This window comes from Procambarus clarkii, chromosome 41, assembly GCF_040958095.1.
Source record: "Procambarus clarkii isolate CNS0578487 chromosome 41, FALCON_Pclarkii_2.0, whole genome shotgun sequence".
NCBI classification, from domain to species: Eukaryota; Metazoa; Arthropoda; class Malacostraca; order Decapoda; family Cambaridae; genus Procambarus; species Procambarus clarkii.
Window position 1 is genome coordinate 335,152 of NC_091190.1, and position 26,598 is coordinate 361,749.

At 49.8% G+C, this 26,598-nt stretch overlaps 1 protein-coding gene across 1 annotated transcript in view; it reads right to left on the reverse strand.

Annotated features, from left to right (window-relative positions):
- The window catches only part of LOC123754655 (exportin-7), a 396,982-nt gene that overhangs the window by 116,915 nt on the left and 253,469 nt on the right, over positions 1–26,598 (reverse strand). Inside the window, 2 exon segments of the mRNA XM_069339312.1 lie at positions 20,465–20,511; positions 20,514–20,608. Of these exon segments, the coding sequence (XP_069195413.1) occupies positions 20,465–20,511; positions 20,514–20,608 (142 nt within the window).

Genomic DNA, 26,598 nt, shown 5'->3' on the forward strand with positions numbered 1-26,598 from the left:
AGGACCCCCTAACTCCATACCGACCTTAGGTAATATCGACCGCCAAACCGTTATATGAGGCTCTAAATACCGGTCTCCCAAACCGGTCGTTATTACCGGCAGATCGGTATAAAAGAGGCCGTTAAATTGAGTGGATACATGGAAGGGCTGAGCCAGGCACTGCACGACGGTCAATGAATGAATGAATGTCATGAAGAAAGAAAAGACCCAAGGCATTGAAAGACTAAAGAAAGATTCCGAAAGACGGGGCCGTGCCCCACTGTGTAACACATCAATACAGACGGACATAGGAAGGACACGGGTAGAAGCACGCAATGGGCGAAACAAAACGCCACAGCCAATCCCCAACACTTCCAAAAACCACAAACCAGTGCCTGGCCAAAAGCGATGCCAGACCCTATAAGCTCACCTGTAGAGCATAAGCACTACCGTGTCACGACATTCCTAGCTGAGGAATATTACGGGAGCATCGCCAGTGGAATATGGCCAGAGCCACAAGCGCAGAAGAGGGTAGAGGCAGATGCGGCGCCACACACCCGAACGATGAGAAAACTAGGCGGCCTTCTTCTTGAGGTTATCTTTAGATGATTTCAGGGCTTTTTTTTTTTTTTAGTGTCCCCGCGGCCCGGTCCTCGACCAGGCCTCCACCCCCAGGAAGCAGCCCGTGACAGCTGACTAACACCCAGGTACCTATTTTACTGCTAGGTAATAGGGGCATAGGGTGAAAGAAACTCTGCCCATTGTTTCTCGCTGGCGCCTGGGATCGAACCCACGACCACAGGATCACAAGTCCCGCGTGCTGTCCGCTCGGCCTCCTCATATTTGTAATGCAGAAAACCCCAGTATCTACAGGGCTCAGACTGGAGAGATAAGAGGAGCAAGAGCGGCGAATTACCCATGAGAAAAAGGACGTGGACCACCAACACTTGTGTACACCGTCCATAAACAAAAACTCCCACCACGCATACGCAGGACGCACAAGGTCCGAACCGAACGACCCGCCCAGAGAGGCGGGCGCCAACTAGGAATATTTAATGAATATTATCAATGCCGAGACAGAGCACAGAAAGAAGATGTAATTACAAAAGAATGAGAGATAGTACCGAAAACCAAGAAGCACTGAAGAGAACCAACGAGTCCTATAAAAGACTGGAGGTAAGCCTCGCCGGAGGACAACAGATGTTCAAATAATATGGGAGGTATCAGAGACCTTCTCGAACCTTTGAAATCCTACAGAAGCAAGCACTAAATCACGAAGGCTCATAGGCACAGTCGCACCTGAGATCAATGATCATGCAAGACCCTGAAGGAGGGGGAACACGACCTAGACATGGAGAACTCATGTCCCAGAGAAGAACGGTGAGAAAATGGAGAAGAGAACCCACCAGCAGGACAGAACCGATGGACCCGAAGGGACAATTGTCAGCAATTTTATTTCAAACAGAACAAGCACAAGAAACCACCCACTGGTCAACAATTAGTTAAAAACTAAATATGTCCTCAACATTAAAAAAAAACAAAGTTGAATGTAATGAAACGCCATTTTCTGGGTGAGCCCTGGAGGCTCCCTGGAGCTTATCAGGCTAATGTATGTTATATTAGACCGGGACATTAGCTAAGGAGTTCAGATCTACCGGGACCAGCGCCAGAACCTGGCCCCTCCAGAGAGGTTTCAGGGAGCAATGGCCCTGGAAAACCCTCTTGTTGTTGGGATTTTCCTTATCTGCCATCGACCGGGGTCAGGCACCCAGAAAGGTAGGCATGACAAAACAAACCCCACATGGTAATAAACAAACAAAAAAAAACAAACAGAGAGGTAGAAACTCCCTACAATCCCAAGGAAACAAGCAAACATCACACTTTACTGCCGCGACGATCGTCCGCGCCCAGAGAGGGGGAGGGGGGAGCCCCGGACCTACCGCGCTGGCTGCTAAGCTTCAGTTCAGAAGCTAAGCTTCAACCAACGCGAAAAAAACGCCGACCAGTGGGAGGGAAAGGTTGCCAGGGAGCCTCCGGGGCTCACCCAGAAAATAGCGTTTCATTACATTCAACGCTGGTTTTCTGTGGGGAGCCCCTACGGCTCCCTGGAGCTTCATACCCAAAGAGAAGGAAAAGAAAGGGCTGACCCGGGAGGCAGCCACCACAAACTTCGCAATGCGGAGCCGAGACAACAGGTTGCAACCTGCGACCCAAGGCAACAAGAACGCACAGGAGCAGACACGCATAATGAATGGGCGGCCAAGAACCTGTGCGACCCTCAATTCCCTACGCCCGAAATAAGCCCTAGACGTCACCAACACAGCAGCAAAAGCTGCAAACGTCCGAACAGCACGGGCGCAAAGACAGACCGCAGGCTCGAGGACTGAAAAACTTTGTGGACGACCTGGGAGACCCGAGCCCTGAAACAGGGAACGAGAGGAACCGGATTAAACTAAAGCGCATCCCCAGATACGGTATGCAGGTGACGGCAAAAAGAACAACCGGACAACATAGGACGCACCCCCGGCCAAACCAATGAAGCATCAATAACCCAAGAATCCCTCCTGAAACCAGCCGTCTCGACCGTCGCCAGAAGGACGGAGAAAGGCTGCACACGTACATATCTACCACCAGTACCAAAGAGCAGAAACCTGAACCGAAGGGGCTACCACAAACTGAGGAGAAGAAGATGGCACCCTGATCAAGGACCAGGACGGCACAGGCGACGCATGAGCAGGCCAGAGGTGAAACAAAACACGAGAAAGCATACGAAATGGGGCAGATGTGACGTCCACCCCGAACGCAAGCTGAAGCAGCTCCGCCAGCGCCGCACAAAACGAGGCAACAGTAAGAAACATCAAATAACTGTAGTCCTGAAAACCCAAGAAAGGACAAGACAACCTGATGCAAAAGAGAAGACAATGTACAAAGAGCAAGAAAAAGTGCATAGAAACACCAGGAACGTCATACTGTCACTAAGACGAACTTCGCAGGTCGGACACCGTCAAAAAGGCCACCTGAACACCACACAGATGGTGATACCAGCGTCAAAATACTAGATGCGAAGAGCTGAGGAGAAGGCCGAACCAGTCACGTACAAGACCGATTCGACCTGCCGAAAGAGGCGGAGCCGTGGGAAAACGCCCCGAGTTCGGACACCTATCAAGCAGCGTCTGAAAAGAAAGCTGGGCCAGTCACCAAGGAACCATAAGGACTGCTCTCGTGGGAATAGGCTGCAACCGACCCAGAACCTGAAGCAACAGCTGGACCGGAAGAAGAGGAACAGGTACCCCCACCTCGACCAGTCCTGCCGAAAAGCATCCACTGTGAACGCCTCGCAGGTGGGTAAGGGCGCCACATAAAATGGGCGACGCTCAGACCATGTCGACTCGAAGACGTCCATGGCCAGGAGTCCATACGTCCAGCAGAGCCAACGAAACGAGTCGGCGATGACTGGCCAATCGGCGACCAGAGGAATGAACCGAGACAGCTGTCCGCCAGGACGCAGGACACACCCTGGACATGAATCTCACGGTTAGCCAAACCCCGAGAATCCAGCAAACGAGCCACTCTAAGGAACCAACCGCAAAGGTCAACACCTACGAGAAACCCTGTGGTTCCGGCAAGAACCACCAGAGAACAATCCGAATGTAGCTGAATGGTAGAGCACCGAGTGACCCAAACCCTCCGAAGCGCAAACCAGACAGCCACGAACTCGTGAACCGTGCTGTGAGCCCGACGGACAGACAGACTCCATCCTCGGCCGACCTGGTGAGCACTGGTCACAAAGCCTCAGCCGAGAGATGATCCGTCCGTGAACACATCGAGCGAAGGCTCGGGGAGGTGCCAAGTCACGGAACCCCAAAAACCCCAAAGAGGAAGCTGGTGACGCAGCACCAACACAAGATCCCTGGTGGAACGAACCCAATGATTGCAAGAGGCGGAAGGGGAGTCTCCGAAGGAACCAACAGACGCCGAAGCCAAACCCAACCCCGTGGGCAGACCAGCACGTCGAAGTTCAGACTCCCGCACAACTGCTAAAGCAACCCGGGACCCCCCTCATGAAAAGCCGAAGGCGGGACCACAGCCGCAGTAACACTTCTGGAGGGAAAGACAAGGAGTGGCCCAATAGCCCTAACCAAGGCCCAGGTCCAAATCCGGGACGGAAACAGATGGAATGGCCTCCAGATCACCAGGAAACCAAACCCGGCGATCCGGAAAGAACCACAACCCTGGTGAGCAGAAAAGCGGACTGACTGGGAGCCCACACCAGCCAGATGTCGAGGTAGGCCAGACACCGAATCTCAGGCAGACTCAGACAGGGCACCAAAATCCGGTAAAGATGCAAAAATACACCAAGTGCCAAGTACAAAATAGGGAAGGCAACAAAAGCGGCAATCCCCACCACCAACTGTGCCAGTCCCGGAAAACTGGAAAGCAACGTGCCAAGAAGTGACCTGGAGGTCCAGGGCCACCATCCAGGCACCCGGCCCCAACAGAAGCCGGATAGGAGACAACAGTCCTCCAAGGAGGGCATAGAAACCAGGGTGCAGACTGAAGGAATCCAGAAGAACCGCAGATTCGAGAGGCCCATGTCTGCAAAGAGCAGACGGGAACCCCAAAAGAATGGGGCGGATCGACCACGTCCAATGCACCCACTAAGATGACATGATGAAGCACAGGGGAAGAAGCCCACCCCGCCAGCTCTGAACACCCCAAAGGGGAAGAAGTCGTCCACCACCGCCACCGGACGCCGGAAGACAACCAAAAGCACCCACCAACAGCGGGACCATACGAAAGTCAACAGAGCAAGCTGCTCCCCCAGCGGCCCATCAACAGAGACGGAAACAGAGAAGCCCCTTCCGAAAGAAAAAGTATACATATACATATAAACATATCATGTATATACACATACACACAAGGTATGTTACACACACATGCGTATGCACATACACATGTGCACACACACAGTGTACATGCATACACACCGCCAAGCAGCACATGGTCATAGGAGGAGCTAGATAGTAAACGTGAAGGTCTTATAACAATAATGAGAGAGATTATAGCGAGAGCGGATAACGATAGATCACAACTGTTGATAGTCGGTGACTTCAACTTGAAATCCATAGACTGGGAAGCATATGAAGCTAAAACAGAAGATTTTTGGACCTGAAATTTGTAGACCTCATCCTGGAAACATTCTTGTATCAACATGTTAAACAAGCTACGAGGATGAGGGAAGGGGACGTTCCCTCCATGCTAGATTTGATATTTACCAGGAAGGAGGAAGAGATATTTGACATTCAGTACCTTCCTCCCTTGGGTAAAAGTGACCATGTCTTTTTGGGAATAAAGTATGCAATGCGTTATAAGCTGGAAGAAAATAAGGAGGTTGAAGCAGTTGAAAAACCAGACTTCAGGAGAGGACATTATGGTGACCTTAGAAATTTTTTTAGTGAGTATAATTGGACAGACTTGATGCTAGGCAAGGAAGTGAATGAGATGTATGTCAAGTTTTGTGAAATATATGATAAAGGCACAAAAAAATGTATACCAAAACAGAGATGCAGAACTAGGAAACAGGATTGGTTTAATAGAAATTGCGAGAGGGCTAGAGACCAAAAGACACAAAAATGGAATCAATACAGGAAGAGGCCGAACCCCCAAACATACCAGCGATACAAAGATGCGAGAAACAACTACAGGGCAGTGAGGAGAGAGGCAGAAAGAAATTTTGAAAAAGGGATTGCAGACAAATGTAAAATAGAACCAGATCTATTCTATAAATTCATAAACAACAAATTGCAGGTAAAGGATAATATTCAGAGGTTGAAAATAGGAAATAGATTCACGGAAAATGAAAAGGAAATGTGTGAAACACTAAACGAAAAGTTCCAAAGTGTGTTTGTACAAAATGAAATCTTTAGGGAACCAGATACAATAAGAATTCCAGAGAACATCATAGAGCACATAGAGGTGTCTAGAGACGAAGTGGAAAAAATGCTCAAGGAGCTCGGTAAGAACAAAGCAGCTGGCCCAGATGGCGTTTCACCATGGGTTCTGAGAGAATATGCATCTGAGCTCAGCATTCCACTTCACCTGATCTTTCAGGCATCCCTGTGTACAGGAATCGTAGCAGACGTGTGGAAACAGGCTAACATAGTTCCAATCTACAAAAGTGGCAGCAGGGAAGACCCCCTCAATTATAGATAGTAGAAAATGGGTAGAACACCTAGAGAGAAATGATATAATATCAGACAGACAGTATGGTTTTCGATCTGGAAGATCCTGTGTATCGAATTTACTCAGTTTCTCTGATCGAGCAACAGAGATATTACAGGAAAGAGATGGTTGGGTTGACTGCATCTATCTGGACCTAAAAAAGGCTTTCGACAGAGTTCCACATAAGAGGTTGTTCTGGAAACTGGAAAATATTGGAGGGGTGACAGGTAAGCTTCTATCATGGATGAAAAATTTTCTGACTGATAGAAAAATGAGGGCAGTAATCAGAGGCAATGTATCGGAATGGAGAAATGTCACAAGTGGAGTACCACAGGGTTCAGTTCTTGCACCAGTGATGTTTATTGTGTACATAAATGATCATAAATACCAGTTGGTATACAGAATTATATGAACATGTTTGCTGATGATGCTAAGATAATAGGAAGGATAAGAAATTTAGATGATTGTCATGCCCTTCAAGAAGACCTGGACAAAATAAGTATATGGAGCACCACTTGGCAAATGGAATTTAATGTTAATAAATGTCATGTTATGGAATGTGGAATAGGAGAACATAGACCCCACACAACTTATATATTATTTGAGAAATCTTTAAAGAATTCTGATAAAGAAAGAGATCTAGGGGTGATTCTAGATAGAAAACTATCACCTGAGGACCACATAAAGAATATTGTGCAAGGAGCCTATGCTATGCTTTCTAACTTCAGAATTGCATTTAAATACAGGGATGGCGATATACTAAAGAAATTGTTCATGACTTTTGTTAGGCCAAAGCTAGAATATGCAGCTGTTGTGTGGTGCCCATATCTTAAGAAGCACATCAACAAACTGGAAAAGGTGCAAAGACATGCTACTAAGTGGCTCCCAGAACTGAAGGGTAAAAGCTATGAGGAGAGGTTAGAAGCATTAAACATGCCAAAACTAGAAGACAGAAGAAAAAGAGGTGATATGATCACTACATACAAAATAGTAACAGGAATTGATAAAATCGACAGGGAAGATTTCCTGAGACCTGGCACTTCAAGAACAAGAGGTCATAGATTTAAACTAGCTAAACACAGATGCCGAAGAAATATAAGAAAATTCACCTTCGCAAATAGAGTGGTAGACGGTTGGAACAAGTTAAGTGAGAAGATGGTGGAGGCCAAGACCGTCAGTAGTTTCAAAGCGTTATATGACAAAGAGTGCTGGGAAGACGGGACACCACGAGCGTAGCTCCCATCCTGTAACTACACTTAGGTAATTACACGCACATACACTTGAAAAGAAAATTACAAGCCGCCGACCAGTGGGAAGATCACACGCTGGCTAGGCAAAGAAGGCACAAAACTGTATCAAAAGCCCCACCTCGACAACAAAACCTCAAAGTCCCAGCACGACCACAACACGTGCCAAGACCAAAAAAGATCAGTCTGCAAGCCAGGAAGACCCCGGAACTCCAGAAGGCAGAACTGGGTCACACACGAGGAAACAAAGCCCCTTGAACCCACAAAGGGGGCCCTAAGAGGAAGAAACCTCCAGAACGAAACCAAAGAACCCAAAGGAACCCGGAATCGAACCAGGGGGAGCCCAAACCACCACATTTTGCCGGCGGAGATACACCACAGAAAGGCAATGCATAGAAACGACAACAGGAGAATAAAACCCCTGAAAAAAGGTGAAAACTCACCCAAGAAGCTCACTCGCACACCCAGGCGCATGTAAACACTGCAAAGCCGCCCTGGTGGCCACGCTGGGAAACCGGCAGACGAAAATGGCTGCCAGAACAGAGGGCTGTGACCGACGCTTAAGATACGAAAACAGGCCAGCAAAAGTGAAAAGCAAGCAGACTGGATGGGCAAAAAACTCCCCCCAAAAGCAGAAAACCCAGGCAGGGGCAAACTGCCCCAGAACTGCTAGCAGGCATCCCCCACATCCCCGGGAACCAGCAACAGAGGCCCCGGGGCAGAGCCTTCTTCAAGCCCTCTGCCCTTAACTCTTAAACCGCGCATGTCATATATATATGATATCAGTGACAAAACCGAAACTGCACACATCATTTATATATGCTTTCGTATCTAGTGCTATAATTTAAACGCCCCGCCTGAGATAGGGGCAGCTATAGTACAGCCACGATCAATAGTTGCCAGATGCCACCTAGAAAAAAAAAACTGGCCAACATTCTTGGGTGTTAGAGCCAGTATTGAGCAAGCCCCCAAGGCTGATGCACGCAGCACGAGCTCACAGCACCGCTGTTCAGCTTTTGACCACAGCATCGCCTACAAATGCCATAATATACATGATGCTGCTATTATTTAGCGACGATAGTATTATAGAAGACCCCTGACTGATAAAATTCACCAGGATTCTGATAATAGCAGGATTGTGGTGATATTTAGCGGTGCTCCATAGAGGGAGGCGTAAGGCTGTGAGAGGGACGGTTGAGGCGTCTTCTTCTGACTGTGTGTGGCCACCTTTTATTGACTGCACTCGCCATACCAGCTTAGTGGTTCGCTATGGTGAACACAAATGTAGATATTTATATATAACGTGTGTATAGTGTGAGATGACAGCAAGAGTAGTAGGTTGGGAGCTGCCATTTTGGTGAGGGAAGTGCGTCGTCTGCACCATGTTGTTTACTGGTGGCCACTATGGTCTTTGGGCACCATACCAGCGTATTTGTACAGGTATGGTAAATAAAACAGGTAGATACTTATATATAATGTGTGTATATAGCATAATAACACCACAAACAATATTGTTGGAGGAGAAATATTAGTGCATCTGGCCTTGAGGGCGGCCGCCGATCAGCTGACTGTGTGAGTAGCTATGTCTTGGTGCCTTTACTCAGCATACAAGCTTAGATGTACAGTTATGGTGAACATTACATGTAAATACGTATATATAACGTCTGTGTATAGTGAATAAATGCAAAAACAGTATTGTGGGAGGAGAATGAGGGCGAGTGAGGTGTTGTTGAGGGAGGGAGTGGCAGCGAGTGGCTGGCTGGTGTGTGGCGGTCACTCCTCATTGCTTTTTGACTCACAAGACCAACTTAGTAGTTCGTTATGGTGAACAAAACATGCAGATACTTATATATAACCTGTGTATATAATGCAACAACAGCAAAACTATTTGTTTATTGTTTTATGAACATAATAATTGAATCACTAATATGCACACCATAATTTTGAGTACAGCGATGGTTCACACATTTTATTACATAAATATATCACAATTCACTGTATGGAATAATATTACTGCAAAAACACTAAGAAAAAATAAATCGGACACATTGAAATAATTAGGTAATAATATATTTGTGGCAACTGCCGTCTGACAGCTCAGGAGGAGTAGACCTCGTCTGGCGAAGGCTCTGCCAACGCCCCTTTTTTGCCACACTTCCCTACCCTATTGCAACTAAAATATGCCACCTACGATTTTTTTTTCCATGATCAGGGAACAAAAATGAACACTTCTATAAAACGAAAGAATTTTTTGGAATTTTTTTTTTGTTGAGCCTGTGGGTGTTAATTCCATTTGGGCCCCTAGCAGTTTAAGGGTTAAAGAAAAGCAAGAGTCAATGGGAAAGGCAGCAAGAAAGGGCCGCTGGTAAGACCCAAAAGCCTTGGCAGGAGGAACAGGCTCGAAAAACCTCCGTCCCCCAACCCGAACAGGGCAGCCCCCGAAAACTGCTCGAGTCTCAGCCCCAACTAAACCCTGCCCCGACCCCGAAACCCGCAGACAGTCCGGAGCCAGGAACAGGGAGGGAAAGTGGTAAACAGCATCTAACCAAAACAGGGCGGCCTCGGGGCACCCGAGTGGGAAACCAACCTAGCATGTTGCAGCAACCTAACCTAGCTTGCAGCACGGATGCCACCGTGTTGGACAGTAATAACATCAGGAGAGTACTGGAGAACAAGCAGAGAAACTCTCGCAAGACTCCGGGTCAAGGTGTCAGTGACCCAACAGGCAGCATGATGGAGGTATAAGTGGCGACTGTCACCCGGAGACAAGGGCACAGCAACCAACGATCCCGTAAAAGACGGGTTGGAACCCGGAAGACACATTCAATCGTCCACCGAGCCCAGACAGAGTTTTCCAGGGCCCGTAGGCTGACTGCTACGGGAAGCCCCGGCAAGGTGATGCTAACTGGTTAAGAAACCCAAAAATAACAAGAGGGTAGAGGATAGCACTGAAAACCCCCTGCGACATGTACAATCACGAGGGCCTAGCAGAGGGCTGCCAAACACTACCAGTGGACCTATAGCCACATTGGGCAGACCCCCACCAGGCAACTGAAAATAAAAACAAAAGAAAACCCCCGCTAAAGTACCCTGTCTCCAGAGGCAACAGGAACCGGTCGCCACTTAGGTGGCAGGCCGCGCAACACCTTGACGCCCTAACCAGCACAATACCAATCCCTACCCAGGGGCCAAACAAGGGGCCCCAAGCCCCAGCTGGCCCTAAGGGCGAGGCTAAATGCCGAGCAGCAAGAACCTCTACAGGAATGGTTCCCTAACGCCCCAGGGAAGATAACCCTGTTACGCAAGGGCAGTACTCACAGGGCGCTTAGGGAAGTCAGCCACTAAGCGCATGCAGCCCCGGCACTGATGAGGTACTCCTGGCCACCGCACAACACAACACACGGCTAAACGCCACACAAGGCAAACACCGCCTAGGAAACTGAGGCCAGAGAAGTGTCTATCCCGGTTGACATTAGCTTACGAACTGAAGCTTGGCAGCCGGCGTGGTAGGTCCGGAGCTCCCCCCCCCCACTCCCCCTCTTGGGGCAGGGAAGGTTGCGCGGACGATCGACGCGGCAGTAAAGTGTGATGTTTGCTTGGGATTGTAGGGAGTTTCTACCTCTCTGTTCGGTTTTTTTGTTTGTTTTTTACCATGTGGGGTTTGTTTTGTCATGCCTACCTTTCTGGATGTCTGACCCCGGTCGATGGCAGATAAGGAAAACCCCAACCACAAGGGGTTTTCCAGGGCCATTGCTCCCTGAAACCTCTCTGAAGGGGCCAGGTTCTGGCGCTGGTCCCTGGTAGGTCTGAACTCCTTAGCTAATGTCCCGGTCTAATATAACATACATTAGCCCGTTAAGCTCCAGGCAGCCGTAGGGGCTCCCCACAGAAAATATAATCTACTGTAACCATGCGATTATCTGGGATTCGAACATCCAGAAAATGCCCTTATACGGTCAAAATCATGACCGGATAAAGTTCTCAATATCCGGCCAAAATGGCCATGGGAACTGGATAAAAGCTGGTTTAGCCGGATAATCATTGAATTGTCTGGATATGAAAGCCATGGGGCGGGCCGTACCGTGTTAATCCCGTCTGCCTGTGGCTCAAGATGCATGGTGGAGGAGGGGGTGAGGTGGGTGGGTAGTGCCTTGAGCATCGGGAGGGACCACCTAGATCTAGAATCTAGATCTAGGTACAGGAATTACCATTAATTTTAGAACAATTCATCGTAGCCAAAAACAAATTAAATAAGTTCCAATAATTATGTAATAACACATATATAAGTTTACTAAAAACAATGTGCACAGGCTGAAGTTTCCTTAAAAAAATCTTGAGTTTTTTTCCTCCTGGCGGCCTATGTAACGTGCTATAGCTGCCCCACCCCAAGTAGACCCGGCCAACACTGGTCAACCCATGTGCATCCATCCCTCGTATTATACACAGTGCTGTGCCATTAGTGAAATATTTTTTTACACGAGTTTTTTTATTTTCATAGTAACTTTAAACATTTTTGGCCAAGACCATGTCTGGTAGCAGCATCAATTGTTCTGGAGGTGTTAAGAGGAAGAAGGTTGTCCTAGCAATTAAAGACAAGTTACGTGTTATACCCCTCAACCAGTGAGGCGTCACAGGCAAGCCAAGCGCCTTCAACAAGTGAGGCGCAAGCAAGCGCCTTCAACAAGTGAGGTGCAAGCAAGAGCCTTCAACAAGTGAGGCGCAAGCAAGCTCCTTCAACAAGTAATTACCTAAGTGTAGTTACAGAATGAGAGCTACGCTTGTGGTGTCCCGTCTTCCCAACACTCTTTGTCATATAACGCTTTGAAACTACTGACGGTCTTGGCCTCTACCACCTTCTCCCCTAACTTGTTCGAACAGTCTACTACTCTGTTTGCGAAAGTGAATTTTCTTATATTTCTTCGGCATCTGTGTTTAGCTAGTTTAAATCTATGACCTCTTGTTCTTAAAGTTCCAGGTCTCAGGAAATCTTCCCTATCGATTTTATCAATTCCTGTTACTCTTTTGTATGTAGTGATCATATCACCTCTTTTTCTTCTGTCTTCTAGTTTTGGCATATTTAATGCCTCTAACCTCTCCTCGTAGCTCTTGCCCTTCAGTTCTGGGAGCCACTTAGTAGCATGTCTTTGCACCTTTTCCAGTTTGTTGATATGCTTCTTAAGATATGGGCATGAGGCGCAAGCAAGCGCCTTCAACAAGTGAGGCCTCACAGGCAACCCAAATGCCTTCAACCAGTGAGGCTTCAGCAGCTGGCAGTCAAAACTAACTTTGCTTAATGAACTGTACAGTACTTTTAAGTGTTAATTTTAGTGTTGTGTCAGTATAGGTTACGTAAATTGTTAAGAATTCTTAACTTCAAGATGTGTGGCATCAATCAAGAACACGAACATAAACAAGGTAAGTTGAGGTTTCTAGTTGAATATTAAATAATTATATGTGGCAAGGCAATTCAAATTATGTTGTTTGTAGTATAAAAGTAGTTGGAAATGGTCACTTTTGGACTCGTAGGGAAAAAAGTACCATTATCCGGAACACGTGATAATACGGCTGGGGGTTCTTCCCATATAGTCCAGATATCGAGTGGAGACAGTATTTTTATTTTTAACCTGAAGAAATTAAAACCAACACTTTCCCTTCTTCAACATATTAATACAAAATTTCTTGATGCAATCTCTCAGCTTAACACTTTGGCATACCCCGCGCGCCACCCCTCAACTGCAATTTGGGTCCCAGCGTTTCATGGGAGTGCACGTTAATTCTGAAAAGTGTATACTCTCTTCAACTTTGTCACCTCAATTTTCGTCCTACGAGATTAAATTTGGTATCATTGTGTTCGCAATAGAATTCTCTACAGCACTAAATGCATATAAATTCCAAAAGCCCGGCTAATTACCCGCAGCAAACAGAGAAAGTGCGAACGAGTTACCCAGGAGCACGCAAAAGCGATTAAATGTGTTCACTCTTTTCACCTCAATTTTCGTCCTAGGTCTTTCATTTTGGTATCACTGGGTTCGCAATAGAATTCTCTAGAGGAACATTAGCATATAAAATAAAAAACCTGGTCACGCTCCACCCGCCGACGAGGTGAAGACGGGCCATGCATTAACCGCCAGTGAGCGCCCAGACACCTTCCAGCTACACTCCCAATTCCTGCCCACAAATGTTTAGTACTGTATTTAGTATTTTAGTATATTTAGTATTATAGTTTAGTATTTTTTGTGTAGTAGTTGTACATCACATAAGCATTGTAGATAGCCATTTGTACAAGTAAGTAAGTAATTATCAAAAGAAGGCACCAAACCGGGAAGGCTATGTAGCACCATCAAATACGCAAAATAATCAGAGGGCGCTAAATATCACCAAGGATGCCAATACGAGAACAAAAACGCATAAGGCGAACGATATCAAAAGTATCCGAGTCACCAAGAATTCTATCGAGGGACAGGTGACCGCGAGGGGCGGTCGGAAAGCAAGACACACGCTCGTACTGGAAGTCAGGACATTCAAGAAGGACATGCAGGACCGTAAGAGGGACAATGCAACTAGGACAATAAGGAGCAGGGCGGCGCTCCATCAAGTGACCATGGGTTAAGCGAGTATGGCCAAGACGCAACCTCGCTAGAGCTGTTTCCCACCGCCGGTTACGGTGGAAGGAGGACGGCCACGAGGAAACACAACATTTAAGAGTACGTAGCTTGTTACCAGTAACAGACAACCAAGAAGCCTGCCAACGGGTAAGGACTGAGGAATGGATAACCGGGTAAAAGTCGGAATACGGAATGCCTTTACGAGAGATGGGACAAGAGCGGACAGCTTCCTTAGCGGCAGCATCCGCACGCTCATTTAAAGACACGCCAATATGGCTGGGAACCCAACAAAACTCAACCGACTTAAATTTACTGTGAACGAGAAACAGCCAATGCTGGATCTCGACAACTACCGGATGAACTGGATTAAAGCACCCGAGAGCCATGAGGGCACTACGAGAGTCAACAACAACCACAAAGGAAGACTGACAACGAGAAAGCAGGAGACGAAGAGCATGGAGAATAGCATAAAGTTCCGCTGTAAAGATGCTAGTCTCCGGAGGCAAGCGACACATATAAGTGCGATCAGGAAAAACAACAGAGTAGCCAACACCGTCCGCCGACTTAGACCCATCGGTGAAGACAGAAACGGAGCGGGAGTGAGAAGAAAAGTGCTCGAGGAAAAGGCGTTTTAGAACTGTAGGAGGGGTAAAAGCTTTAGTGATACGAGTCAAGGATGTACAAAACCGCGGAAGAGGGACCCTCCACGGGGGCAAAGAAGGAACAACACGAGAAGAAACATCAGAAATACGAACGGAAAGAGAATCCTGCAGGCGAGATAACCGGACAGAAAGAGGGAGGTGGTGAAGAGGAACAGGAACCGCAGGAGGGGTAAAAGTTAAAGCACGACAGAGACGAGAGGAAGGATGTTGCAAGGACCGCGCAAGATAGCGAAGACAGTAGCGATCACGGCGGTCCTGGAGAGACAGGAAGCCAGTGTCAACATACAAGCTAAGGACGGGAGTCGAACGAAAGGCACCAGAACTGAGGCGCAACCCAGTATGGTGCAAAGCATCAAGACGGCGAAGAGTAGAAGGAGAAGCAGACGAGTAAGCAGGGCAACCATAATCGAGCTTAGACAGGACGAGAGAGGAATGTAAAGCAAGGAGAGTGCGCCTATCTGCCCCCCAAGAAGTATGGGACAAGACCCGAAGGAGGGTAAGGGACTTAGAGCACTCAACACGGAGGTAAGAGATATGGGGAGACCAAGACAAACGAGTGTCAAGGAATAACCCCAAAAGCTTCGCGGAATCTTTGTATTCAAGGGGATGACCATAAAGTGACAAAGAGGGACGAAGAACAACCCATTTCCGCGTAAAAGTCATGGCACAAGTCTTAGAAGTAGAGAACTTGAAGCCATGACCTGTGGCCCAAGACGACACGGCATCAATCGCAAGTTGAAGCCGGCGTTGAAGGAGAGGCGAATCATCACCCTGACAACAAAGGGTAAGATCATCGACATAGAGAGCGGAGAAGACACCAGAAGGAAGAGAGGAAAGAAGACCATTGAGGGCAACCAGAAAAAGAGTAGTGCTCAGAACACTACCCTGGGGCACACCTTCGTATTGCTGAAAAGAGGGAGAGAGAGCGGTACCAAGGCGCACCCGAAAGGAACGACGAGAGAGGAAGCTGCGGAGAAAGAGAGGGAGATGACCACGAAGGCCAAAAGAATGAAGTTGAGATAGGATATGATAACGCCAAGTGGTGTCGTAAGCCTTTTCTAGGTCAAAAAGGACGGCAACAACGGAGGTCTTCGCAGCAAAAGCAGTACGTATATAGACCTCCAAGTTCACCAGGACATCTGTCGTGCTGCGGCACTTGCGGAAACCAAATTGAGAAGGGGAGAGGAGGTGATGGTGTTCCAGGAACCACATCAGACGAACGTTAACCATACGTTCAAAGAGTTTGCAGACACAACTTGTGAGGGCAATAGGGCGAAAGTCCTTAGGGGAAGTACCCAGAGATCCCGCTTTGCGAACAGGGAGGACAACGGCATCGAGCCAGTCCTCAGGGACTGACGACGACTCCCAGATCCGATTATACAGACTCAGTAAATACTGAGACGTGCTCGGAGGGAGATGGCGAAGCATCTCATAATGAATACCATCGGAGCCCGCCGCCGTAGAACCGCAGAGGGCTAGGGCAGAACGAAGTTCAGAGAGAGAGAAGGGATCATTATAGGGAAGCTGAAGATGAGTGCAGAAATCTAAAGGACGAGACTCAAGGACAGGTTTACGAAGAAGGAAAGATTGGGGAAGATGAAGACCAGAGCTAACAGAAGAAAAGTGGGAACCCAGTTCGGAAGCGACCTGCAACGGGTCCGCCACAAGAGTATCATGGAGGTGAAGGACCGGTGAAACATCGGGAACGAACTTACCCGCTATCTTGCGGATACGCTTCCAGATCTGGGCCAGAGGGGTTTCGGACGTAATTGTCGAGACATAAGATGCCCAACATTCACGTTTAGCCGTACGGATGGCCCTACGGGCCACCGCACTCGCTTTCCGAAAGAAAAGAAAAGAATCGGTCGTCTGCCTACGGCGGTGCTTCTTCCAGGCTGCACGCTTACAGCGGACAGCCCGAGCACAGTCCGCATTCCACCAGGGAACGCACTTCCGTGGACCCCGAGAGGAAGAGCGAAAAATAGAGCGGAGGGCAGCGTCGAAGACAGTGTCATGAAACAGGAGGAGAGCGCGAGAGAGGGGCAGAAGGGAGAGGTCAGAGAGAGTAGCACTGAGGGAAAATAGGGTCCAGTCCGCCTTAGCAAACTGCCACCTAGGGAAAGAGAGGGAAGGGCGAAAAGAGAAAAAGGAAACAAGGATGGGGAAATGATCACTTCCATGGAGGTCATCAAGAACCTGCCATGTGAAATCTAAGTAAAGAGAAGAAGAGCAGAGAGAAAGATCAAGACAAGAAAGGGTGCGAGTTCGAGAGTCCAAATGAGTGGGCTCACCAGAATTCAGAAGAGAGGAGAAACGGCTCAAGGAGGCGACCCCGGGTATTCGTCAGAACGTCACCCCAAAGAGAATGACGACAATTGAAGTCACCCAGCAGGAGCACAGGCTCCGGCAAGGAGTCTAGGAGGTGTTTCAAATCAGGAAGAGAGAGCGGGACACTCGGGGGGAGATAAATGGAACAAACTGTGTACCATTTCCCCACAAAGATACGAGCAGCAGAACAATGGAGAGGCGAAGGAAAAAGTAAAGGAACAAAGGGAACATCAGCCCGAATCAAGAGAGCAGAAGAATTAGAAGCCCCAGCAATGGCTGGGGGGGGGGGAGAGAAAGGAATAGCCACGAAAACGACCAGGACGAGCACCAAGCATCGGCTCCTGGAGACAGACACAAAGGGGCGAAAACCGCGAAACCAGAAGTTGGAGTTCGAGGAAATTGGCGTAATAACCTCGAACGTTCCATTGAAGAATGGACAACGACGAGAAGAGAAAGGACAAAAACAGAGAACAAGGAAGAAACAAAGGCGAAAGACCAACAGAGCACGTTAAAGAATATCAGGGTCGGGATCAGGGTCAGCAAAGTCAGGGTTAGGGGGCATGGGTAAACTGAGCAAAGACGGAGGGAAGGAAACGGGAGAACAGATCAGAGGTGGGCGGGCAGGGTCCGGAGGAGGAGGAGGAGGAGGAGAAGGAGGAGGAGGAGACAACGGAGAGGAGCAGTCAAGGACAGCAGCAGGAAGAGGGGGAGTAGAAAGAGAGGAGCGCACCCCAGCAAGAGCAGCAACCGAAAGGGAAGCAGGGGCCAAAGAAACCTCCATAGCAGGAACAGGGGGCGCAAGCACTGAAACGGGAGTGGAAGGAGCAACAGAGCCAGAAGGAGGAGCTGAGGAAGAAAGCGAAGCCTTCTTACCCGCCGGGGAAGAGGAAGGAGAGGAGCCAGGCTTACGCTTCTGACGTAAAGAGACCGGTGTCCCAGCAACTACGTACCGGGCAACGGAGTCCAGTGTCTCAACAGGAGAAGCCGAACGAGAGCACACACGACGGCCGTTAGGAGAGCGATGGACATCCGCCCGCACCGACAGGCGGCGGGGAGAGCCGATAGATGGAGGAAGAGGATGGGAAGGAGGATCGGAGGGGGACGAGGAAGGAGACACAGAAGACACGACAGACCGGGTAGAAGGAAGGGGAACCCCAGACAGAGGACCAGGAGGAGGATCCTTCGGGAGAGAACCCAAAGGGACAGAGGAGGGGGCAGTGGGCGCATCAGGGTCCAAGGCCTGGAAACGGTTGTGAGTCTGAGGAAGGCGGGAAGGACGAGGAGAGGAAGAGCGCAACACGCGAGCACAAGAGATATTAGCATAAGGCGGGAGCCGGCGAACCTGGCGCCTCGCCTCAGGAAAAGATAAACGCTCCCGGTGCTTCAAGTTGAGGACGGCTGCCTCAAGCTTGTAATGGACACACGCATGGGAGAAGGTAGGATGGGCCTCATCGCAGTTGAGGCACCGAGCCTGGGGAGAAGCGCACTCCGACTTAGAGTGACCTTCGCCACCACACAAAGGACAGAGAGAGACAGTCCCGGAGCAGCGGAGGGCACCATGCCCAAACCTCCAGCACTTGTTGCAGAGCCGAGGAGAAGGAATGTACTCCTGGACAGAGCACCTGGCACCAGCAAGAATGACAGAGGGTGGAAGGGTCCTACCATCAAAGGTAATCTTCACAACCCGGAGGGGTTGACGGCGACTACCACGAGGGGGACGAGTAAACGTGTCCACCTGGAGAATAGAATGGCCCTGGGCAGCGAGGATATGTCGAATATCGTCGTGGCAGTCGCGTAGGTCCCGAACACCGGTCGCAACATGGGGCGGGAGCAAAATAGTGCCAACACTGGCATTCAACTGAACGTTCTTCGAGACCCGAACGGGGGTCTCGCCAAGGCAGGATAAGGCAGCCAAGCGGGAAGCAGCATCCTGAGAAGGAGCAGCAACGACACGCGTACCGAGACGAGTGGGGTTAAAAGTAATGGAGGCATCCACGGAATCAATGAGATGTCGATGAAGGGAGAAATCGTCAGGAGGCGCAGAATCAAGAGGGAGGAGATCAAAATATTTGGCCCACGAAGCGGGACCAAACAAGGCTTGATAGGTAGCAGAACTGGAAGGAATCGAGCGAGGGCGGCCGTGACGAGAACGGCGGTGAGAACCCCAGAGAGATAGGGGTTAAAAGGCGCAGTAGTTACAACTAGAGAAGGAGCCGCGCCAGGGGACGAGGTAGTCACCACTGGGGGCTTGGGGCTCGACCCAACCACAGAGGAGGGAGGGGAGCCAGGGGAAGGAGTCAGAGAGGCCAAAGGAGGAGCAAGGTCGGGGCCCAATGCAGCGGAGGCTACAGAGCCCGGTCTTCCAATACGGACCGACTCGGGGGCTTGGTCGCCCACCCCACGAGCCTGAAAAGGTAAGCCAGAAGCAGCCGAAACAGGGGTTATCATCTTGACGAAATTACGAATTCACTCACGAATGTGCCCCCACACCCACCATGGAGCCACAATTAGAGGCAGGACACCCAACAAGAAGCTATCGCCGATCTTGTCGGGGCCTCCTAGGGGTGCGTCGTGAGTATACGCCCCACAAACGCCACCTTAAGAAACCGACAGTCCGTCGAGATCGGGTTCAGTGACGAAGTGGGGATTGACAATAAAAGGTTCCCCTCGCTCTCGACGTCGGGTACTGCAGTTCTACGGGTGCAAGAGTATGCCTCCTCAAGCACCCGGGCGTCAAAGTAGAAGAAGTCCAAGGGAAGAACCAGAACGAGCAAAAGGTCGGCAGGAAACGGCAAGCAGATAGGAGAAGAGGGGGAGAAAAACGAAACAGAAGGAAAAGGAAAAGATGCCCAGCAGAATTGGAGAGGACGGCAGCAGGAGCACAAGGCTAGAAAAGGACAGAGGACTGTCCCAAGGAGCATCACACTCCGGCAGCCGCCCACTAAGCCCCCAGACGGCGACAACGAGCTGAGCGGGGAGGGGGCCATTTGTACAAAATAGAAGGTCATTTTCTTCGTCCATTTGTGAGTGTTCCTTATGAAGTGATAATATTTGATCATTTGGTCAAAGTGATCAACACCTTTCATGTTTGTATTGTAGTCATAGATTGCATTCGGCTTGTTGACAGTTACCAAACAGTCCCCCAAAAATCGGATAAAAACCTGATTTTTGGCAATTATTTTAGTGGACGACGCAGCATTGTGTCATGCCCGTGATTACCGACAGTAAACGGATGACGCAATGCTGCGTCATGCCCGGACTAAAGTGTTAAGTATGATATATATACAAGACAAAAATTTTTATATACATACAGTAATTTCAAAATAGATTTGAAATCAAATTAGCAAAGCTTTTACTTTTTTTTTTTTAATTTCACTGCATCACTAAAATATAAAGTTTGTAACTAGCTAATGAAACTCACCGTGTGGTTAAGGAGCATGAATTGCACTTCCTCAATTTTAACAAGTTACAGGCACTGTTATAACTGTTGGACAGGTCTGACAGTAGAGTCAAGGTGTGTGTCAATATTTTAGCACAATGGCTCCAATACTTCAGGTTCGTAACACTGTAATGAGAACATAATTAAAATGTAACACAGTAATTTGAGAATTTTACAACAAAACCAGTGTTGAATGTAATGAAACTTCCATTTCTGGGTGAGTCCCAGTGGAACCCTGAAGCTATCTCTGATAGTGTCATCCTACTAGATCCCATCAGGTGCAGAGTTTTACAGGCATACTGGGGACCAGTGGTAGAGCCTGGCCTCCTCACAGAGGTGCAGAGAGCAATAGTATGTGATGGTTTGCTTATTCATTCATGCCACCTACTGGAAAAGGCACCCAAAAAAATCAGCGACACAAAACAAACCTTTGCTGGATTCAAATGGGACCATAACCTGGGAAACCCCCTAAAGAACTTCCTTAACTATGTGGCCAACCAGAGAAATACAGGAATAAGAGATCAGGTGATAGGATCATCCACAAGGAATCTACAAGGTAGAACCGGTGGCACAAAGATAGAAGCGAAAAGCTGCCACTGAGCACAACACAGGATGAACCCCATCCGAACTAACTACGCACTAACAATCGGCAAACCCTTTCGGAACCCAACAGATTCATTCTTCGACAGAAAAAGGCTGCAGATGAACAAACTGCCATCAAGGCAAATAAACAATAGCCCACAGCGTCGAATAAGAGCATGGAATTCACCCATCCGACACACAAGAAGCCAAGAGAAACTAAACACAAAGCCTTCAAGAAACAATCCCGGACTGAAGGGGACATCAATAAACCAAGCAAAGAAGGGAAACAATGCAAAAGGAAGAAAGGAAGGAAAACAACACGGTGAAGAGACCAAGCAGCTCAGGCTAGTGCATGGAGGTTGGACGTGAGACAACACACGAGACAGCTTGCAAAAAGGAGCTGAGGCATTATTAACCCTAAATGCAAGCTGCAGCAGCTCCTCCAATGCTGCATAACACAAGACAACAGTATTTGACATAAGATGCAGATCAGGAAAGGAGAACACTAGCTCAGACACCAAAGAATAGTGACAAAAGAAGGAAGTGGCAAAACAACTGCCAGAAAACCATATACCTGAACTGCCACCTCAAGGATGACCACAAGTGGGACACCATCAATGAGCCACTCGATTACCACAAAGATGGTGATAAATACGCATAAAACCAGCGTTGAATGTAATGAAATGCCATTTTCTGGGTGAGACCCGGAGGCTCCCCGGAGCTATCCAGGCTGATATGCTAATGTCATACTTTGGCATCAGTCATGTGTATGGAGTTCTTAGCCCTACCGGGGACCATGGCCAGTACCGGGCCCCCTCAAAGAGGCAAGGGGGAGCAATGGCCTATAGAAGCCCCCGTGTGGTTGGAAGCATTCTATGTCTGCCATCGACCGGGTCAGGCACCCAGAAAAGGTACCTCCTCAAAACAAACCCCTATTCTGATTAAAATTGCTACCAAACGCCTAACTAGTGGATAGAACTCCCTAAACAGAAACGAGCTAACTAGCATAACGTCACATGTCACCGCGCCGCTGTCTGCGCAGCTCCCCCTCCCTGGGTGGGGAAAGGGGGAGCCAGCTATCCACCTCTCAGTTCTGAGGCTGGATGTCAAAACATGCCAAAAAAATGCCGACCGGAGGGAGGGAGGGTTGCCGGGAAGCCTCCAAGTCTCACCCAGAAAATGGCGTTTTCATTACATTCAACGCTGGTTTTCTGGGAAGAGCTCCTTCGGATACTCGGGAGATAACTACCCCACAGATGAAAAACAGAGGGACTTACTCAGGAGGAGGTCACTGCTCACTCCTCAACCCGAAGACGAGACAACTGGCTGCAACGCCCGACCCAAAACGACACAAGGCCAACTAGGCACAGGAACATTCATGAGGTAGCGTACAGTCAAGACCCAGTTCGACCGCCAAAAACCCCGTGCTCAAATGACAGCCTAGGATATGTTCCCCAAAACGGCAGCAAGGGCAGCGAACTTACGAACGTCATAGACACTGGGATAGACCTCAAGCTAGCTAGACTGAATAACCATGCGGATGACCTGAGAGACCCGTAGCCACGAACAGGGAAGAAGGGGAAACCGGATCAACCCAAAGCGCTTCCCCGGACACTGAAGCCGTGGCACGCAAATAACAGCGGAGGGCCGAAATGGGACACAAAACATGATTCACCCCGGAACTGACCAACCAAGCATCAACAACCCAAGGACCCCTCGGGAAAGCAGATATCTCATTCTTCGCCAGAACAGTAGACGGCTGCAGACGAACGAACCGGATCACCACAACCAAATGAGCAAAAACCTCTGTGCCAGAGGAGAGCATGAAGCTCCTTCACCCGACCCCCAGAGGCCAATGCCAACAGGAAAAGAGCCTTCGAGAAGCAATTCTGAACCGAAGGGGCCATCACAAACCGAGGAGAAGATAGGAGAGCACTCTGTCCAATGACTAGGATGGCTCAGGTGGAGCATGAGCAGGCCGGAGGTGAAACAGCACACGAGACAGCTTGCGAAACGGCACAGAAGTAACATCAATACCTAAAGCAAGCTGGAGTGGCTCCGCCAACGCCACACGATAACAGGCAACAGTATTTGGCGACAGTCCTGGAACAACCAAGAGAGAAAGGACAAAACCACCCGAACTGAAAGGGAAGTACAACACGAAGAGTCAAAAAGAAATGAAAGGACTGCCAGGAAACTTCATACTGCCGCCAATACGAAGCCCACAGGTGTGACACCAACAAAGAAGCCACCTGATCACAATAGAGATGATGATAAACTCGAGTAAAAAATACCATATGCGAAGACTCGAGGAGAAGATCGAACCAGCATCGTGACGCACCGGTCCAATCTGCTGACAGAGGCGGAGCCGCGGGAAAACCTCCGGGTTCGGACACCGAGCAAGCAGAACCTGAAACCACGGCTGAGCCAGCCACCACAGGCCAAGAGGACTACTCTCCCCTGGTAAGTCTCAAAGCAAATCAGGACCTGGAGCAACAGCTGAACCGGGGGAAAGAGGTACAGGAACCCCCCCACCTCTACCAGTCCTGCCGAAAGACATAGATCCTGACGGCCTCGCAGTCGGGGAAGGGCGCCACATACAACACCACATACGCCGGCAACCACACCGACGCAGCCACTTCATCCACTTCTGGGCGCCCGAACGTCTGGCGGAGCCAACGGAATGAATCGGTGTTGCCTGTCCATTACATGGACAGGGTAATGAAATGAGACAGGCCGTCCGCCAAGATTTACACTCCATGAACATGAACCGCCAGGAGAGCCAAACCCCGAGAACTCAGCAGACAAGTCACTCAAAGGAACTAGCACCAAAGAGCCAAGGACCGCATCAAACTCCCTCGGTTCAGCAATGAACCCCGGGGAGCAGTCCGAATGGAGCCTGATCGTCGCTCCGCGGGTGACCCCAACATTCCAAAGACCAAAACACACCACAGCGAACTCCCACACCATACTGTGGGCCCGACGGAAGGACGGACTCCACCGCCCCAGGCCAGCCTGGTGAGCACTGGTCAGAAAGACCCAGCCGAGAGACAACGTGTCTGTGAACACATCGAGTGAGGGCTCGGGCAGGCGCCAAGGCACTGAACTCCGAAAATCCTGGAAAAGGAAGCCGGCGACGCAACACTGGACGCAAGGCCCTTAGGGGCCAAACCCAGCGATCGCAAGAGAGGCGGAAGGGATGTCCCCCGGAGGAACCAGAACAGCCAACGAAACCAAACCAAACCCAGCAGGTAGACCATCATTGCAAAGTTCAGACTTCTGCACAGACCATCGAGTAACCGCCGGGTGATCCCCAGAAACAGGTGCATGCGGGTCCGCAGCCGAAGGAAGACTCCGGAGGAAGAGACAAGGAATCGGTCCGAGAGTCCCACACAAGGCCCTGACAGGTCCGAACCTGGGAGGGAACCAGATGGGACTTCCTCCAGTTCACCAAGAACCTGAACCCGGTGAGCTGAGAAAGAACCAAATCCCTGGCTAGCAGACAAGAGGACTGGCTGGGAGCCCATACCAGCCAGTCGTTGAGGTAGGCCAACACCCGAACATATCTAAAGGATGCAAACGGGCCACAACGCCCCAGGTAAGGCATGTGAACACACGAGGTGCCAGGTTCAACCCGAAAGGGAAACAATGAAAACGGTAACTCTGAAACCCCACAACAAAACCGAGCCAGTCCCTGAACCCCGGATGAATCAGGACATGCCAATAAGCGTCCCGGAGGTCCAGGGACACCATCCAAGCGCCCGGTACCAGCAGGAATCAAACCTGGGGACAGCGTGGTCATTCGGAAGGAGGGGCAATGAACTCAGGGGGTACAGACGGGACAAGTCCAGCATGAACTGCAGATCCGCACAGCTCCGTTTCGGTACTGGGAACAGACGGGAAACCCATCTGAGGGATGTCGTCGTTTTGACCACGCCCAAGCGAACCCACTCAAGGATGACCCGACAGAGCGCATGGGATGAGCCTGCCCCGCCAGCCCGAAACCCCTTGAAAGAGGAGGGGACCACCCAATGCCACCGCAGGCCGACGGAAACAACCCAAAGCGCCCACAAATCGTGGCACCAGGCGTGAGCGAACAGCGCAAGCTTCTCCCCCCATCGCCCTGTCAATGGGGCGAACCATGAAAGGGCTGGCTCCCCTCACAAGATCTCGAACCTCGCACAGAGTGAGCACTGCGCCGACCAGACGAAGGTGGGTCAGAAGACGGGGCCGGCCCCAAAACTGGCACCAGCAGCTTACCCCAACAAGAGGAACTGCAAGCCCTGGCACAACCCTTCTGGGAAAACCCCAATCCCCAGGGGCCCCTGGAGAACCAACAAGTCAGATATAGGATGAAAACTAGCTGAAGAAGCCTGCAAATACTGCACCATGGCAGAATCAGCAAACAGCAGAGGACAAAAAGGCGAAGACATCAATAAGAGCCAGGGCCCATGCAGATTCCAAGGAGGAGGCAATCACCGCCTGCCGACATGCGAGCCTGGAAGCATAAAACCGTTAAACTGCATCCTGCAGGATCGGCGCAAACAGCTTCAACAAGGCAGATGACGAGCGAGCCGCCGAGCCCAGGGCATCAGACCCAGGAACGGGTCCCCAATGTCTCCACATCCTCCTCAACCCAGTCCGAAGACAGCTCCAGAAGGGAAAAGAAATGCAAGGCCAAAGCCAAGAGGCCACGAGCGTGCAAGTCCTCCGCCACCTGCGCAGCCAAAAGGGAAGGAACCTGCACATTGAGCTGCAAAACGCCAACATCCGGAAGGGCAGGGCAAACAAGCACTCAGTGAGGTGCTCAAGGTCGCCCCCAGGAAAACCTGAACCACCGTCGAAGCCTTGCACCACTTAAGCGTGCGGGAATGGCAGAAGGAATGCCAAGCCTCCAAAGCAAACACAGGACAGTCTGCTAGCCAGGAACCGCATAGCGGACTCAGAAAGGGAACGAAGTCCCAAACCTGAATAAAGACGGATCCATAACAGAGGCATAATCTGGGTCAGAGCAGAAGTTTTGCTGCAAGGGCTGCCCGCACCCCAGAAGGTTGGATGCGGCAAGCTGAAAACCTCTGGAAAGACAGAACCGACGCACCCGGGGAAGAAACGGAACCGAACCCGAGGAGAGGCAGACACCAAATCAAATTCGTACGCAGAGGGGGGGGGGGAAAGAACTGCACTCCTTGTAACAGTAAGCTCTGCTCAGAGGGTAGAAAAACCCAGACAGGGTACAACGGAGCCCAAGGCCCCCAAGTCTGCCCGTTCCCAGAACAAACCACAGCAGGGGAAGGATGAGGGGGATGCAGACTGAACCAAGGCCAAAGTAACTATCACTCCCATGTCCGGGTCTCTATAAGCAAAACAAGGCTGCCTCGGGGCATCTGGGTGAGCAACCAACCGAGCACGTTGCAACAACCTAAAGCAAGCATGCAACGTCAGTGCTGCCTGTACCTGCATATGATCATCATTTGATTGGGTAAACTGAGTCACTAGCAAGTAACAAAACTCACAGGACTCCGCGTCGAAAGTGT